We start from the raw sequence: 16,220 nt of genomic DNA, 5'->3' as shown, positions 1-16,220 counted from the left end.
AACCCAGTCCTGGCTTTAGTTGCTTCATCCATTGGGCTGTACGTTACAGACAAACTTTTCTTTCAGTTACAATCCTTTATATATCATGCAGCTACTCTCCCTATGGAGTTGCAGGCTGACACTTTCTAGCCATGATGTGCAAAATATTACAAGATGGATAGATACATTTTTTAACTTCACTCCAACCATTTCACATTTGAAACAAAAAAATGCTGGTTTTCCTTGCAAGGTCTGATCTCCCAGTGGTTTCTGTTAAGACCAAAGTTCATTCTCAATATCATCAGTTTTTAAAAATCTATTCTTAAAGGGTTTTTTTTTGGGGGGGTGGGGTTGTTTTGAAGAACAATGCTATTAAATATAGCTATATTGGAAATATATTAGTTTTACATAGTGCTGAACTCCTGGTACTAAGTATCCATGTCAGATACCTAGGAACAGAAAGAGCCTTTCAGCTTTACGTAGGTACACTGGAAAAGCCAGCACACAGTAAAACAGCTTTCTGTCATTCACAGGAAGACTTTTAAAAATCAAGCTTAAAAATTGTTTCAGCTCAACTGTACTTTCCTACCTGATGCCTTTGTGGATGACAATACCACCCAGTCTCCCTCTACAGGAGTAACTAGTTCTGGAGGTAGAGCTTCCCCTTCAGATTTCTCAGACATCTGTCCACCAAGAAAACTGATCTGCTCCAGCAATGGGAACAGCACATTTACTCCACCAATACAGTTGATCATATCCTAAATCAGGAGAAAAAAAAGAGGAAAAAGATCACCGTAAATAAAATCTCCTAAACTATGCAACAGAAATTTACTCCAAATACAAGCAACCTTACGTACTCACAAATTAACCAGAATGTTTCACATGCCACTTCGAAACTAGTTTTAAACACTGTTTAACAACAGAGCTGCCTAAGTTTTAGATACTGGAATTACAAACATGCGTTCCTGTCAGCTCGTGTCTTCTGCTAAATATATTTGAAAAATGGGAAAAACATATTTTTCTGATTTTTAAGTTACTTGCAGCAAGCAGTAAGAAAAGATTATACACATCTGTGCTTTAATCATATTCCTGCAAGATTTCAACTTCAGGCAGTTAAAAAATAATAAAACTTGATTTTTTTTTTAAGCAATTTTACACATATCTCAATTCTAAGCCTCTTATACAAATTCAAGTCTCTTAAGCCCCCTTTTTTTTTCCCTCTCCTCACAAGCTGGAGTAGCACAAGACTTCAATCAATGCTTTTGTAGTAAGGTATAACATGAAAATCACAAGATTTCTAGAAGCGATTCAGTACGTAACTTAGAAAATCAGGGTCTCAACAAGCTAGCCAGAGAGACCTATTCAATTGTTCAGCTTAGTCCAATGAAAACTATTGTGTAGTAAAATTTTAACAGCCAAAAAAATCCAGCATCCTGTGAGGCAGTCTATTAATGTGAGATATCATTCTCCCTTCCCAGTCAAAAAAGTTGGGGAGAAGTGGGGAAAATAATCCTTTTCTTCCCCATTGTTTTCTACTTTTTCAATTGTTACTCTGCTCCGCATGTCTTTATGATGTCCCCTCTCCAGCCCATGTTTATTAAAGTGAATTTAACAAAACTGAACAGTTAAAATAAGAAAGTTTTTTTAATCTGCAAAATTTATCTCACAGATGAAGATTTCTGTGTTTGTTGAGGAAAACAAGAGGCACCACAGATCTTTTGAAAACAGAAATCAATGTCAAAAAACAGAAGCTGTCTGAATCACAAGACAGCGGTAACTGTAGCTCCTTCTATGATGTACCTACATCCTCATGAGCTCCTTATCAGCTCTTGTGTTTTTTCCACACTCTAGTCTTCCTCAAGAGTGTGCTAAATTCCATCATGTGTGTTAATGAATGGTTCTCCTAAAATTTGTACTCAAAATATGCTTTCCCATAAAGCTAGAGATATAAAGACTCCTCACCCACCTCTCTTCCCACTACGGGGTAAAAAGAACAAATTGCAGTATTTTCAAACTATTCATATCATAGCAAAATTCACTAGCAAGTGTCTGAATTTTCTTAGTGTTAATCTCCACAAGTCAACATATGCACAGTGTAGCTCCAACAATATTTCCTTATTAATTAGTTTGTTAGTACAGCTGATTGTTCAGTGTTCATAACAAAAATTTTAAAAAACAAACAACCAACAAAAAAAACCAAACCAAACCAAAACCACAGCTCATATTTATTTGTTCATACATTTTTCCTGAAGACAGAAAAAGATGTGTTATTCTACTGACAAGTTTTCTACACTCAGACTTTGGATTTTATGTTTTCTCAGAGGTAAGAGCCCTTAATCAAAGATTCTGCTCATAAAACAGAATGGGATGTATTCTATCTAAATTTAAAATAAAAAAATCCTTATTTATGTCACTGTTTCTGGATTAAACTCTGACGCTGCAAATAACTTGATTTCCTTATGCACAAACCTAAGCCTGACTTTGATTTATGATATTAATATGTGTTAGTGATCAGGGAACAAACAAGCAGACAAGTACACAAAGGTATGTATTAAAGGCTGGTTTCCTCCTCCTCTCCATGAACTCACAAATGGAAGACCATTTGCTATTTTACATTGAAGACATCTAATGGACATGTAACTTGCCTAAATGGTATTTTGTTTGTGGAGCACCAAGAAAGCCTAAACCATTAATACTAAATTTCACTGGCAGTACTGAGTTGACAAAACGGAGTTTTAATTCTACACTATGAAGTCAGTTCTGAACTGTCAGTGGTGTGAGACTAAAATTAACTGATTACCCAGAAAAGCATAAGGACCCTATATGTTGGTTGAGAACACAAAACAAAAATCCAAAGCCCAAGATACAGGACAGTTTTTCTATAATAGAATGTTTGAGCAGGAGACTAGAAACAGGTTTAGCCAGAAAATGTTAAATTTTAAGCTCCAGTACTAATATAGCAGTGGTGCTGTGATGACAATCACTAGCAAAAGTTAAACAAAGATGATCTGCACAGCCTGTAAGAATCAGACATCTCTGTGTATCCAACAAGTAAAAAATATTGGACAGTGTCTAGAAGAAACAGAATAAGATAAAACACTTCAGTGAATATTTGGTGTTTTCTCTGAAGTGAGGCTTTTGGAATGTGAGACCATCTAGTCCTGACAACTTCAAATCAAAAGAAAGAAAGATAATTAGATTAACTTATCTCTTAAAAATTATTACAAGAATCTAGGATTTTTAACTCCACACTTTGTTTTCTTCTGAACTTAGTCTGCAATTCAGTAACATTTGTTTATATGACTAACACTACAAAAGTCACAAGTGTTAACTTAACTCTATTAACCTTAATCTAATTCAGTGATTAAAACTGCAAGAAAACCATGACAGAATCTCCTAGAGATGATAAAATGCTTTCAATACACAACATGCATTGAATATATTATGAACAGTAGTCAGCTACCCCAGAATATCTTAATGCATTATCTATGGCATTAAGAGCAGTAGCCCTTCTAAGTGCTCAATAAATGTAGTGTGATACTACTCCAGCTACAGCATTAACCATTAATTCTCTTTACAAAAACTGGTTGTATCTGCTATATGTCATTTGCATTATGATAATAACTTTCAGCATTCCAAAAGTTAGGTGAATGTACACAGTTACTATTATATCTACATCAGGTTCTGTTTCTTCAGTATGCACTTTACCTTGATGTCCCAGTTCACTACTTTGTTTCCAGTTAGTCTTCCATGTAACAGATTTGCAGATAGGTCAAGACAAATTGGGTTTCTGCAGGCCTGTTAAACACATGAAGAGGCTACAATATAATTTAGGAAACAAGCTACAGATACTCAAACACATAAGAGTTGTGAATGATGCTACTATGTTTCAGGAAGCCAGTGCCATTCTGTTGGTATTAAATTATTTAAACAATTTGGAATCCCTGGAACATCATATATGTTATCTTAGATTTGACATGCACAATTGTACAAGATAATTCCGTCCTTTTGCCAAACAGGAACAAAACCCAGTATCTGCACAAGACTAAAGTTTAAGAAAGCTCTCATTGCTCTTTATCTTCCCTGAATAACTGCAGTGTAGAGATGGCACACTCACCTGTTCTATGAAACAGCAATAGCAAAGCAAAAAAAAAAACAGACCACCTAGAACATGTTCTAAAATTAATGCACACTGTGTAATCAAAGAGCAATCATGTATTGCTTCATACCTTTGGTGTATAATGAAGCAGCACCTTACTGGGGAGATCTGCTACTTCAGTGTCTTGAGACTTCCATGGAGTTAAACAGTTTGGACCTATTAAAAAATAATATACATATATAAATTGGGTATAGAAATTATATATGTATAACACATATTTAAGAGTCCACTGGATATTAATGTTAACCTTCGCAAATTTTATACTACTATACTTTGTTGCAAGAATAAATAGGAATTCGGAACCATACTCAAGACATGCTTTGAAGTAGTCTCTATGACTTAAATAATTCATTCCATAGGGTCTGCTTAAAAAGAGATATATTCCTGATAAAAATCTAAAATATACAAAAGTTTCTTAAATATATTCAGAGAGCTTTAATGTTTCTGTCTTTACAAGTACCTACCTTGTATCTGTTACCAATCTCTCTGTTATCAAGCCCAAATGTCCAGAAAATGAGTAATCTTCAAGATAGTTTTGTTTAGTAATGCAAAATATGTCTTTTAAATAATGGAACTGTTTTTATGCTAATCTCTAACCACCTCAAGTTATTGTGGAACTTAATATCTTAACACCTTGAACTAAAACACAGAGCTTATCAGATATCTTTTTTTTTAAATGACATCTTAATTACTAATTGATTCTTGTGGAAAAATCCTCAAATATAAATCACCTTTAAGCAACCTATCAAAACAAGGGCAATACTTTAAAGAGTCTCAAATGTAAAGTCACATGTAGGCAAACAGTAGCAAAAATTAAGAACTTAGAAGTGAAAATACTACCTAACATTTTGATTTTGGCAGGTCTATACATATGATAAATTTATGAGCTTATACAATCATAATATTTAAAATAAAACTTCATAAAATACTTATCATTCAATTTTAAGCTTATTTGCTACAAGGCCCTCTCTCACTTAGGTCAGCTCTGCAATTCTTCCAGATTGTAAGTTCTTCATTATGTGTCTGTGTAGAGCAATGGTCAGCGTGGCCTTGTCCGTAACTCAACCCCTTTATTCCACTAAAACCAGTACAATCACCACTTACCTGCTAGATACAATGCTTTCACCTGAGGTGGTTGCAGTGCTTCATGAAAGATGATAACTGATCCAAGATGGCCCTCTAAAGATGTTGGACACCCCCATTCACTGTCCTGAGTCCCCGCTGAGATCATCTTGGTGATGAGCTCTGGTTTTCCAAGCAGCCCACCCCAACTTCCTGCAGAGAGAATGCCCCCAAGTGATGTCCGATGGGGCATAATAGGGGAGGAAAAAGGTGGATCTGGTATCTGAGATGGAGGAGGAGTAGTTGTTCTTTGACCAGCTGAACCAATGCAGCAAGAAGTAAAAGCCTGGAGAGGCACACATGGAAAAAAACAAGGCACATATTGTAAAATCTAACCTTTTTTCACAGTTTACAAAGCAAATCTGAAGACTATCTCTGGCAAACTTGAACTAAATAATTTAAATCAAGAGCAGTAAATTCTGACATGCCCTGGAAAAGAAGCAATCCAGCACAATAGGGTAAAAAATGAGCTTATACCTTCCACAGTGGCAGAATGCCCTTTTTCCAATTAAGATCCATTTGGTTACCCCATCTGCTGTGTGACCTCTGGCAGGAGCAGAGCCAAGAAGGATGGTGCTCCAAATACCCTGGTAAACACTCCTCATTTTGTTCATATTCCAGAGTACTAGCCCAGCATATCTGCTACTGCACACTTCCCTAATCAATTATTCCACTCAAATAGATGCTCTAATGGGAAGCTTCCTTGCCCTACTTTTAGCTGTCTTGATGTTTATAGTGCTTATTCTTCATATGGGCCAAAATACAGAGTTTTATCTCACAATGGAAATTACATTTACTCTAATTTTTTAAGTGTTATATTGATTTTACTATGACTGTGTCCAGTTTCAGTGTTTGCTCAACATATTTAATAAATATCAAATTAGGACTTAGGAAAGAGGGAAGAATGTTAAGTGTTGTAGACCTGCTTAAAATGGATTTGTTCCACAAAAATAATGGATAATGCTTATAGAAGAAACTAAACATAACATATATTCATTCTGATGGCTACTGTGGTTTTTTTAAGCTAAATGTGTACACATTTGAAATGGTTAGATTAACTGCATGTAAACTGCTTATCCAGCTAACAAAGCAGGTATAAGATTAGCATATTACGGGAACGTATAGAAAACAAGTAAAAAAAATTACTGCTGAAAACAACAGTGAACATTCCTCATTGAGTACCATCACATCAATCCTACTGGCAAGAGCTATGATTTACTATGACTTACTCATAAATTATGTCAGTATGCTCAGGTAATTATTTTGAGGAAAACACAATTTAATCAGGGTAATCAAGAGGGTTTTTATTTTGTTTTTAAACTGATATGATGACTAAACAAGCATTAATTAATGGTTAGTTATACACCAAATTTGGACACTGTCCAAAGTTGAACAGAAGCTTATTAGCAATAGGCTAAGCTATCTTAAACTCTTACACAATTTCTAAATTAAAAAAGCTAACTACGTTCTCATTATTCTATGAGAGCCCATCACAACAGGGGTATGACTCAGTAGGTGAACTTACTTCATTCATGGCAGGGAATCGAAGTGGGGCAGAGATCTTCTGCTGTCCATTGACGTAGATGTACACAAGGCTCTGACCAAAGGGCCTCTTTCCAGGCATGTGAACAATAGTTATGTTGTGCTGGTTATGCAACATAAAATAATTAAGTCATTAATAAAAAGCAATGAAATGACCGTATGGAAATATTTAACTTCATCTCTACTAATCTGATGAGGAGACCACTTAAGAAAGTAAATCGAAGGCATCAACAAGAAGATAAGACCACCTATCAGCTGCCTCCATTTTCAAGTAGATTACATGTAAACAGGTTTTTGAAAGGAAAGAGATACAGCTTTTTCACAATAACGCACAAAAGTCTTTAAGGATGGGAATAGAAAAGGGCAAAGCGGAAACACAGTAGCACATTTTATTCATTCACATGGCAGCATAGCCACCTGTGCCTGTTACAAGTTATTATAAAAAAAATCTGTACGTTAAAAAATGTCTAAGCACAATGCTTTAACCAGATTATCAATAACAAATCCCTAATAACATAGGCATTATTTAGCTCAATCTATCACTAATCTACATGGAAATTGCTTGCATTATTTGAGATTAGATTTGTTCTTATGCAATGAATTATTTAAACATGATGAAATAGACAATTTGTGAAACAACCAAAAAAACAGAATATTGACTTCTGAGCTAACTACTATTTTAAAAACAAAGTGGATTTCAGTATCAAGTCTTACCCAGAGAGAGTCAAAAAAACAATGGTCAGGCAGCATCACTGTTGCATATTCCCTCTTTGTGCAAACTGCAACCACCAGTACCCCGGAATGTGTAATAAATGCTTCAAAACCCATACCGCTTCCTGTAAAAAAGCTACAGAAAAAGACAACAAAGCACACAATCAAGGACTTCATCAAAACACTTGGAAATCACCTAACAGTACGTTCATTAAGGAGAGAATCAACTTAAGCCATTTGTCACTGGTCCAATATTTACTATTTGACTGGCTGTTACTCTTGTTCCAAAAAATCAAAGACGAAGAAGTGCTTCAAGGAAGGTACCCTGAGGAACAGGACACGTAGGCCAAAGGTGATCCACAAAGCTCTCACAGCAGCTTGTAGCCGCCCATCTTTTGCATGAAAACATAACCTCGGTCCCAGCAAGTAACGCTTCAGTTGAACCCACACAGCCTAAACTGGTGCTGTTACAAAGTCTTGCCTGCTGCAGCCTCTGGAAGCTACAATATTGCAATAAAGAAGAAACTGGCCTGCAACCTGTGCTGTTTTCTATCAATTACATTGTATCTATCAGTGCCTAGTAAAGCTGCCAATATTGCATGCAGATTTGTGACCATACTGTTACAGTTAGTAGATATATTTTCTCCATTTCCCTTGTTTCACTTTATAGCATTGTACATAGAGATTTTGTTTATTTTGAAGACCAAAATAGCACATGGAATAACTCTTCTAGAAAATGCATAAAGTTCAATCTTCAATTTTAAAGACAAAGCTGAATTAAAACTGTTTGATGGCACAATAAGTATCATCCATGATTTATTTTTATCCATGAATATCTGTCAGCAAGAACCTTACCTTAGTGCAAAACACAAATGTAGTAATTTTTATTTCACTCATATAATGAAGAAAAGTAGCTATCTATAAATAAGCTCTGCAAGCACAGGTTTGCCTTGAGAAACCATTCATTTTTAAAGTACTTGAATACTAAAAGTTACATGCAAATTGTGAACTTCTATCAAAACCTGCTATACACCCTTAGGCTCCATTATTCCAAGTGGATGCATTAACTACTGTACTATCAAAGATCTGCATCAATAAAATACACACATACGCACACAGGGAGAATGAATATTATAGACAACCTCAACAGACATAAGTTGTCTTGCAATTAAACACTGTAAAACATAGCAGCTAGATCAATTTAAATGATTTTAATTCAGTTGTATGCTTAACATTTCAAGCTGCAATTGGAATTTTAAATATTTTCTCTTTTTTGTATTAATTACAATACACTACTGTTCTAGCTTCCCAAAACTAGAATAATGTCTTCAAAATTGTACATAAAATGATAGAAAACCTGTCAGTTATTGGTATAATACCATCACATCAAAATCCAATTGCAGCTTTTTTTACTTCGTCATGCAATGCCACCCCAGTTTTTCAGAAATACAGTCTACTTGAGATCTTTAGTGGGAGACACTGACAAACTCTGGAAACATTGTTATGGCAGTTTTATCAGGTGGCACTCTCATCAGGGCTCTGCTATACAAATACACATGGCAGCCACAGAAATCCAAGGGGTTTCCACCTGCCACTCTGGTTATTAATAAACACAAGTAACACTCTAAGACACAGGGGTTTGGAAAATACTGTTACAATTAGAATTGCATTCTTCCTGAAATTTCCCCTGAAACTGCAGTGCAGTGAAGTGTACTGAAGGGAGCAAGAAATTCTTCAACTAGTATTCTCCCATTCTGCATTTTGTTTGATGTTGAATGTACTCAGAAAGTTAAATTATTCCAAGAACCATCCATGTCAATGTCTACTATTTAAACAGAGGAAGGTGTTCTTTTCATTGCGATTTCATATTGAAAACAGATTTCATTAACTTTACAAAAAACAGTGGGAAGGCTGTTCTGTTTTAACGTGGAAGTTTTCTGGGGCTGGTGTTTGTGGGTTTTTTTTGTTTGTTTTGGTTTTTTTTGTTTTGTTTTGTTTTGTTTTTTAATACTGTTTTGTTTGTTTAAGCTACAAACCTGAGCACAATTTGGAGTTATGAATATTAAAACTGTAGACAAGAAAGCATTATAACTGAGAAACTACATGCTTATTTCTGTAACATAGCGTGGCTCTGGTGGCAGATGAAACTGCTCCCTTTCACACACTAAGCACTATATATTGCATTCTGTGAAGACAAGCAGAAGTGCCATGTGTCAGAGGGCACCGTATGCTGCAGGGAACAGATGACCTAGATTTGTGCTGCTGAAGTAGTTAGAATAACTATACCTATAGAGTTGCTTCCTCTTGCCACTTTTGCCAGTCGTGCTAGGGTCCACCCGGTCCTGGTCAAGGCAGAGCCAAGCGTTGAAAGAAAAGGCAGAGCCTGGCCACTTATGAATTGATGGAACAGCAATTCCGGCCATGCTGTGGTACAAGTTGAAATACTGCAAGGCACTAGCCATGCCCTGCTTCCGGGCCATTGCTAGAATGGCTCGCATCACTGGAACAACATAAGGGTGAGCTCGTTTTGCTTCCTCGGTCCTCAGGAGCCGTATTAGTTGAAGCAGTTCTTCTGAGCCCATTGACTGGCTCCCCAAAGAGCCCAGAAGGGCAATCAAGTTCTCTGCACAAGTACAATGGAGCGCGGAGTGGGAATTTAGTGTGTCAATGATACGGATGACCATGTTTGCATTGACACACGTGGCACGACTCTGTCTGTTAATACAGCAGATTCGCCTCAACCAATTTGAGATGAAAATCTGCAGATCATGTGATTCTAGTTCTGGAAGCCACTGGATAAGAAGCAATAATGGCTGGACATTACTAATGCCTAGTATCCCAACAGCCATGTGGTCACCTTCAACAGCCTGAAAAACAGCACAGAACTCAGACATAAAATACAATAAAACAGGGCTAGAAGTAATATGTATGCATTTCAGCATTCAAAGCAAGCACCTCTCACCATATTCATGAGTTCTTCCAGCAATTCCCGTGAGGGTTGACCCAACGATTTTAGTACCTCATATATGTGTGCATAACCAATCCTCTCCTTGAAGACCTCCTGAGGATAAAAATCCCAGTCTCACTAACAAATAAAATAGACAAAAATTGCTTGTCTACTGCAGTGGGTTCTAATTTAACATAATATGAGACACAAAATAATTAGAATTCAAGAATAATGCTTTACAGTCTAGAAATCTCTTTTTGATAATATGTCCATTGTGCTATCACTAGCATGCTTCAGATGACACAGTTCACAGTTCTCTCTGCAGCATTCAGATAAACAAATAAAAGATCAAAGTTATATTTTAATAATTACCTATACAAGAATATAATTGCTTGAGCATAATGAAAATGATAATTCTATCACAAAACAGTAATAGCTTCACTTCTTAATGCAAACTATTGCATGAAATTAAGTGAATACATTGAGAATTAGAAGTATCCAGATATTAATTTCTGAGTGAAACATTTTTCTAGGCCAGTTTGATTTAAAACCACCCTTCATAAACACTTCAAAATTTAGAAAAGTGTTCCAAGGAAGTTTTTCTGAAAGCTAATTGATTTTACATGAAGAAAATAAAAATAATCAAGCAGCAAAATCCAAACTGTAGCATCCATTTATCATTTAGTTTAAAAAAAAGCCAACACATCATACAGAATGGATACTCTTTTCCCATCTGTATTCTGCACTGAATTTTTTTTTTTTTAAAAGGATGGATCTGTCAGAAATTAGATGATTGCTTAGGTAAGTACAGAAAGAAGAAATACAAATGCTGCAGTGGAAGTAAAACTGAAAACTTTACCAACCATTTGTGAATCGCAGCCAGTCCCCACCTCCAACACAGAACCCTTTTTCAGGCTCTCCAGAGTCAGTGGAGAAATAGGCACTCTGAGTAATGCTCTGGAGGAGCATAACTGACCCTGTTGTTTCTCACTCAGATTGTACTGCAAGTAGCAACCAAATCAGATGACTCTCACTTTTCCTTTAGTCTCCACTGTGCAGCCACATCCCTTTCCCTGTGCCAAAACTAGGGAAACATTCTGCCACGGGGTGAATCTAATGAAGTCAGTAATCTAAGAATAAATACACTATTTTTCTGTGGTCTTAGCTTCCAGTCAAATTGAGAAACTAACCACAACATAGCCATTTATCAAAACCCAAGAATAACTACAAAGGAAGGGCAAGGGATCAGCAAGACCACCATTTGGACAACAGTACTGTCCTGGGTTAGTTTAAAGCCATGATGAAACTACAACACAAACTCCTGCCTGCAAACTACTGCAAATACCCATTAATTCTACCGTAGATGTTCATGGGACAAGTAATGATGTGCTTCCTTTACAGAAGTTCCAACTGCTCTTAACAGTTTGATCTTCCAGTTTTGATAGAAAGATAGCTCAGTGTCCAGCTATTAGACACATATAAAGGGAAAAGGGATGCTAATCAGCTATTCCTATCTGACAGGAATGTGTGACCACAATCTGCTCACCTTCCTGAGCAAGATTCATCAAGATACTGTGATAAAAATACTAACTGGAAACAAGATCAAGAAGCCTACTGCAAACAGACCTCCGCACATTTACTGTTACCTTAGCAGCTGGAGACTTGTGCATTACTGCTGTGAGGGCTTGAATGGTTGATACTGCCAAGCAGTCTAGGTGTCCCTGAAACACCTGAAAGTAGCAGGTACAGAAGTTATATACAAATGCGCAAAGACAGTTCAGCTCCAAAATCTATACTCTGCCAGGAGGGAAACCAAGAGTCTGCTAACATGCTTCAAAAATCATCTCCCCACCAGTCAAGATTTCACAACCCCCATGGCCTACAAGGAATTACATAACAGTAGACAGCTAGCCACATACTTCAAGAAGAAAGAAGCATTCACAACACACACTGCACTTCAAATATTCTGATGGACAAACAGGTTTTCCTCATGCGGCTAATGGACAACCTCAAGAGGGAGGGAGGAAAACAAATTAAGAAACCTTTTACAGTATGTGTGTGTGTGCCGCTGGACAATCAGGCACCTGCAGTCGATATAAAGTGGTTTATTTTCCATCCAAGTCCCTACACGCCAATGCAACACACACATACAAATTATAAGAGATAAGTCACACCAGCACAGTAAGGTGGCTGCCTCACCCATAGCTTTATTGCATTGATCAACATCTCTTTTTACAATTTAAGTCATCTTTTGAGGTGTTTTTTTCTGTAATTCTTGTTAATATTGACATTTCTATGGTGGTTTTAAGGACAAAAACATTGGAGCTGTATCTCATATCCATCAGTAAACCTAATTAGCAAAACTGTGCAAATAAACATACTCTGTTTCGTTATCTCTGAAATATATGCATATCAGACATATTTTGAAAATGAAGTGTCAAGAATCAGAAGACAGTATTAGATGTGAAGAAACATTTACATGCAGTTAGAATGTTGCACTGAGTTTCTAAAAAAGCCAGAGCTATTAGTTAGAAACACAATTTGTAGATTACCAAACCTTGTATTTAGCATTTCTTTACATCTTAATCAGAACAAATCATTCTACTATGAAATTAATACAACAAGAATTTGCATTTGAAACTTTCCACAATATTTTGGGAAAATTAAAGCAACAGGCTATTCCTACCTCCCTGATTCAGCCTGTCCATTGTTTTGTGAACATCTGTTCTTGATAACAAGCAAAGAATCAGGACATCAAATACAACCATTGAGATTCACAAACAAGGCCCCAGAATCCAAAACACCACAGTGCTGAGACAAAGAAGCAAAAAAGAGGAAAGGGAGGGGGAAAAAAAAATCACCACCAGGTTGATAGAATTTATTTGGATTCCATTCATGTACTTCACCTTTTTCTTAAAAGAAGCATAACTGCGACTCAATCTATTGCAAATATCTGCAATTCGAAGCAGATGAATAAAAATGAGGTTGAATTCAATCCATTATTCAGAAAAATTATTTTCCAGAAACTGGAAATACTGATGTGTGCAGCAACATAAAACCTTCTTGCTGTAGAAGGCTTAAAGAGGATGAGTTAAGGTGAAGCACAGGAATCAATTTTCCTGTGATTGTGTCTTGACTTCAACTGAAGCAAAATACAGGTTAGGTAGGTACCTGGTCCTCATTCATTTCTGTCAGTAATTTGTTGGCAAGGTCTTTCTCACTCTTGTCTGCCACTTTATTGTTAGCATTTAAAAACAGCTGTTAGAAACAGAGACAAGAATAATGGATATGATTGCATTATACAGTTACCTGCAGCCAAACTTGTGGAGGCTGCCTTGGATTTGTATTTCACATACAATTAAAAAAAAAAAAAAAAGTTCTCACACTGGTGAGACACAATCTTCCATTAATATTAGTCTTCTGTTAATTCTTACAATATTGAAGATTACACTGTATTTTTGCTGATTAGTAATTGCTCTTTTTTCCCACCAGAATTAAACGAAAATATGTAATTGCTGAGACAAAGAAACAGATTTATCTGGAATTTATACTGGTCACTGGCTTAGCAACTGTGACTTCACTTATAATATGAAACATGATGGGAGTTTCTCAAAAATTTACTTATAAGAAATAAAGACAACAGTGGGGCATTAACAAAGAAATGGATACAGATGTTTCACCATTTTCCACTTATTTTTCCTCCTAGGTGAAGGATGAAGATACCTAGACAAAATATTTTAATCTTCAAACAGCAACAGGAGCAGTATTTCTTGGGCACATATTCTTTAGGACAGGAAGAAGGGTAAAATATCTCTACCATCATCCCAAGAATTAGACAGGTTCTAAATAGCTTTAAATCAAACATACACCTACAGTGCATCTTCAGCTAAGAAACTAATCTGTGTACACTAGCTAGATTCCTTCTAAGTTCCTGAATTTGCAAGTTTAAAGCTCACCCAAATATTTTCATAATGGATTGCAGTCACTTTGTGTGAAAAAATTAGCTGTAACTTAATCAGAACTAAAATTTATTTCCTGATTTTAGATTCTATTGAGGTCTTAAAAAAAAAAAAAAAAAAAATCCCTGATCAACATGTTTTAAAAGTTCCTTAAAAAAAAAGAAAAAAAAAGAACAATTTCCTTTAGCGGGTAAAAACTAACCATTTGTCTTTCTCCCTCATATATTTTGTTCTATTATCTGTTAGGTAGTCTCTCTGAAGAGGAACAACCTGAGAAATCAACTTCCATAAATTAGGGCAAACAGAAGGACAACACTCAACATACTAGTTTGACTTACATAGCTGTGAAAGCACATAGTTAGAAACAAGTCATTTTCAAAGACACATCACAGTTAAGACCACTTAACACTGCAGAATAAGTATAATATGTCTCAGAGTTATAACATTGACAAGTGAAAATAAGAGCATCAAACAGAAGAAAATGCAGACTTAAAAAAAATATATATCAATTTTTTTATATGGGTTACTTAAAATTGGGATAATACCTCTAAGGTGGAAAATCAGATGTTTATTACAGTGTCCATAAGGTTTTAATTCTTCTATTTAAAAGATGTTCAGAAAATAATTTTTTTTTAAAAAACAGACATACTGTTAGAGGTCATTGTGCTTTGCTCAAAGTCTCACTGCTAAGAGTTTAATAGATGAGAAAAGATTCAGGACCAATAAAGCAGCTTGTTAAATGACTCAGTACAGAATAAACACTTCCTGATACCTCTAAAGTACAGGCCCTCTTTCCAGATGTCACCAGCAAAAAGCAACCTTCAGATCATCAAAACCTAACTGAGCAGTTTTGAAAAGCTTTTGTGCAGATCTCTGACCCTAGAGCACAGTTACGGGAAGGCAGTTTGCTCACAAGCCTCAAAACCAGCAAACATGAAAAAAATATTTACATTTTAGAAGACTGTTAACTGTAAATGACTCGGAAGTAGGACTAGAAGTATGGCCTTGGATACTCCGAGTTCTTTGGGATATCTATAGCAGAAATAGTGCTATGGATTTTCTTTACCCCTCCTTTCCATGAAAATTTCTTGCACTTCATATCTGCTGAAGATTCAATAGCTTCCTGAGATTCAGGTATGTGTATAGACTGTCCTGTTATCTGCAGAGCCACAAAACGCACTTTACACAGCTTGCTGGTGAATCCAGTAGCAAGATTTCCATAGGCGAAGAAAAAAGATCTAGAAAAAGGGTCTCCACTCCCAGCTAATAAGGAGAAATCCTAATTCCACAGCTAAATTCATCTTTTCTATTTGGCTTTGAAAAAGAATGGAGATACAGTATATTGGAAAATAGAAATATCTAACTCTCCCAGACTCCATCCTGTCCCCATCTCTCATCCGTGGGGGAATTTTGATTGTGAAAGGTTAAAAAAACAAACCACTACTCAGCAAACTGGCAGCACTGATATCGAATCAATCACACTAATATGTGAGACTGTCACAGGAATAAACCTTCAAAAACGTGTATCTTATGACAAACATACAGGCAGAATAAAATTAAAAGGGGCAAGCTGCAGAAATAGAGTAGCAGTTCCTGCTTTCTTAAATTCTACCACTTGTTTATATGAGAACAAGAACACAGCTAGAGTCTCCATGAACAGGTAAACATCACACTGCTTGATGATTTAACAAGAAATTTAAAAAGAAATTTCTTATAGAGTACAAGGTCAGTACAAAAATAGGCACAGATTCCCAAACAGAGGAGGAGAATGGAAAGGTCAAACAACGTATTTTCAGGAGAT

General features: G+C 36.0%; 1 protein-coding gene across 9 annotated transcripts in view; it reads right to left on the bottom strand.

Annotated features, from left to right (window-relative positions):
- NBEAL1 (neurobeachin like 1) overlaps window positions 1-16,220 on the bottom strand; it is a 99,894-nt gene that overhangs the window by 40,999 nt on the left and 42,675 nt on the right. For 8 of the 9 annotated variants that reach the window (XR_004409674.2, XM_033010797.2, XM_042783969.1 and 5 more), the window contains 10 exons: window positions 13,632-13,718; window positions 12,107-12,190; window positions 10,476-10,574; window positions 9,800-10,380; window positions 7,517-7,649; window positions 6,786-6,905; window positions 5,243-5,546; window positions 4,209-4,294; window positions 3,688-3,777; window positions 569-737 (listed from right to left, as the gene is read on the bottom strand). Coding sequence is in view for 8 of the 9 variants with exons in the window: in XM_033010797.2 (XP_032866688.1) it covers window positions 569-737; window positions 3,688-3,777; window positions 4,209-4,294; window positions 5,243-5,546; window positions 6,786-6,905; window positions 7,517-7,649; window positions 9,800-10,380; window positions 10,476-10,574; window positions 12,107-12,190; window positions 13,632-13,718 (1,753 nt within the window). In the remaining variant the exon portion in view is untranslated. The remainder of the gene's footprint in view (window positions 1-568; window positions 738-3,687; window positions 3,778-4,208; window positions 4,295-5,242; window positions 5,547-6,785; window positions 6,906-7,516; window positions 7,650-9,799; window positions 10,381-10,475; window positions 10,575-12,106; window positions 12,191-13,631; window positions 13,719-16,220) is intronic. The other variant, XM_033010799.2, reaches the window with a different exon arrangement.

This window comes from Tyto alba, unplaced genomic scaffold (assembly GCF_018691265.1).
Source record: "Tyto alba isolate M040663 unplaced genomic scaffold, T.alba_DEE_v4.0 Super-Scaffold_7, whole genome shotgun sequence".
Taxonomy (NCBI): domain Eukaryota; kingdom Metazoa; phylum Chordata; class Aves; order Strigiformes; family Tytonidae; genus Tyto; species Tyto alba.
This window is presented reverse-complemented; position numbering and strand designations above follow the sequence as displayed.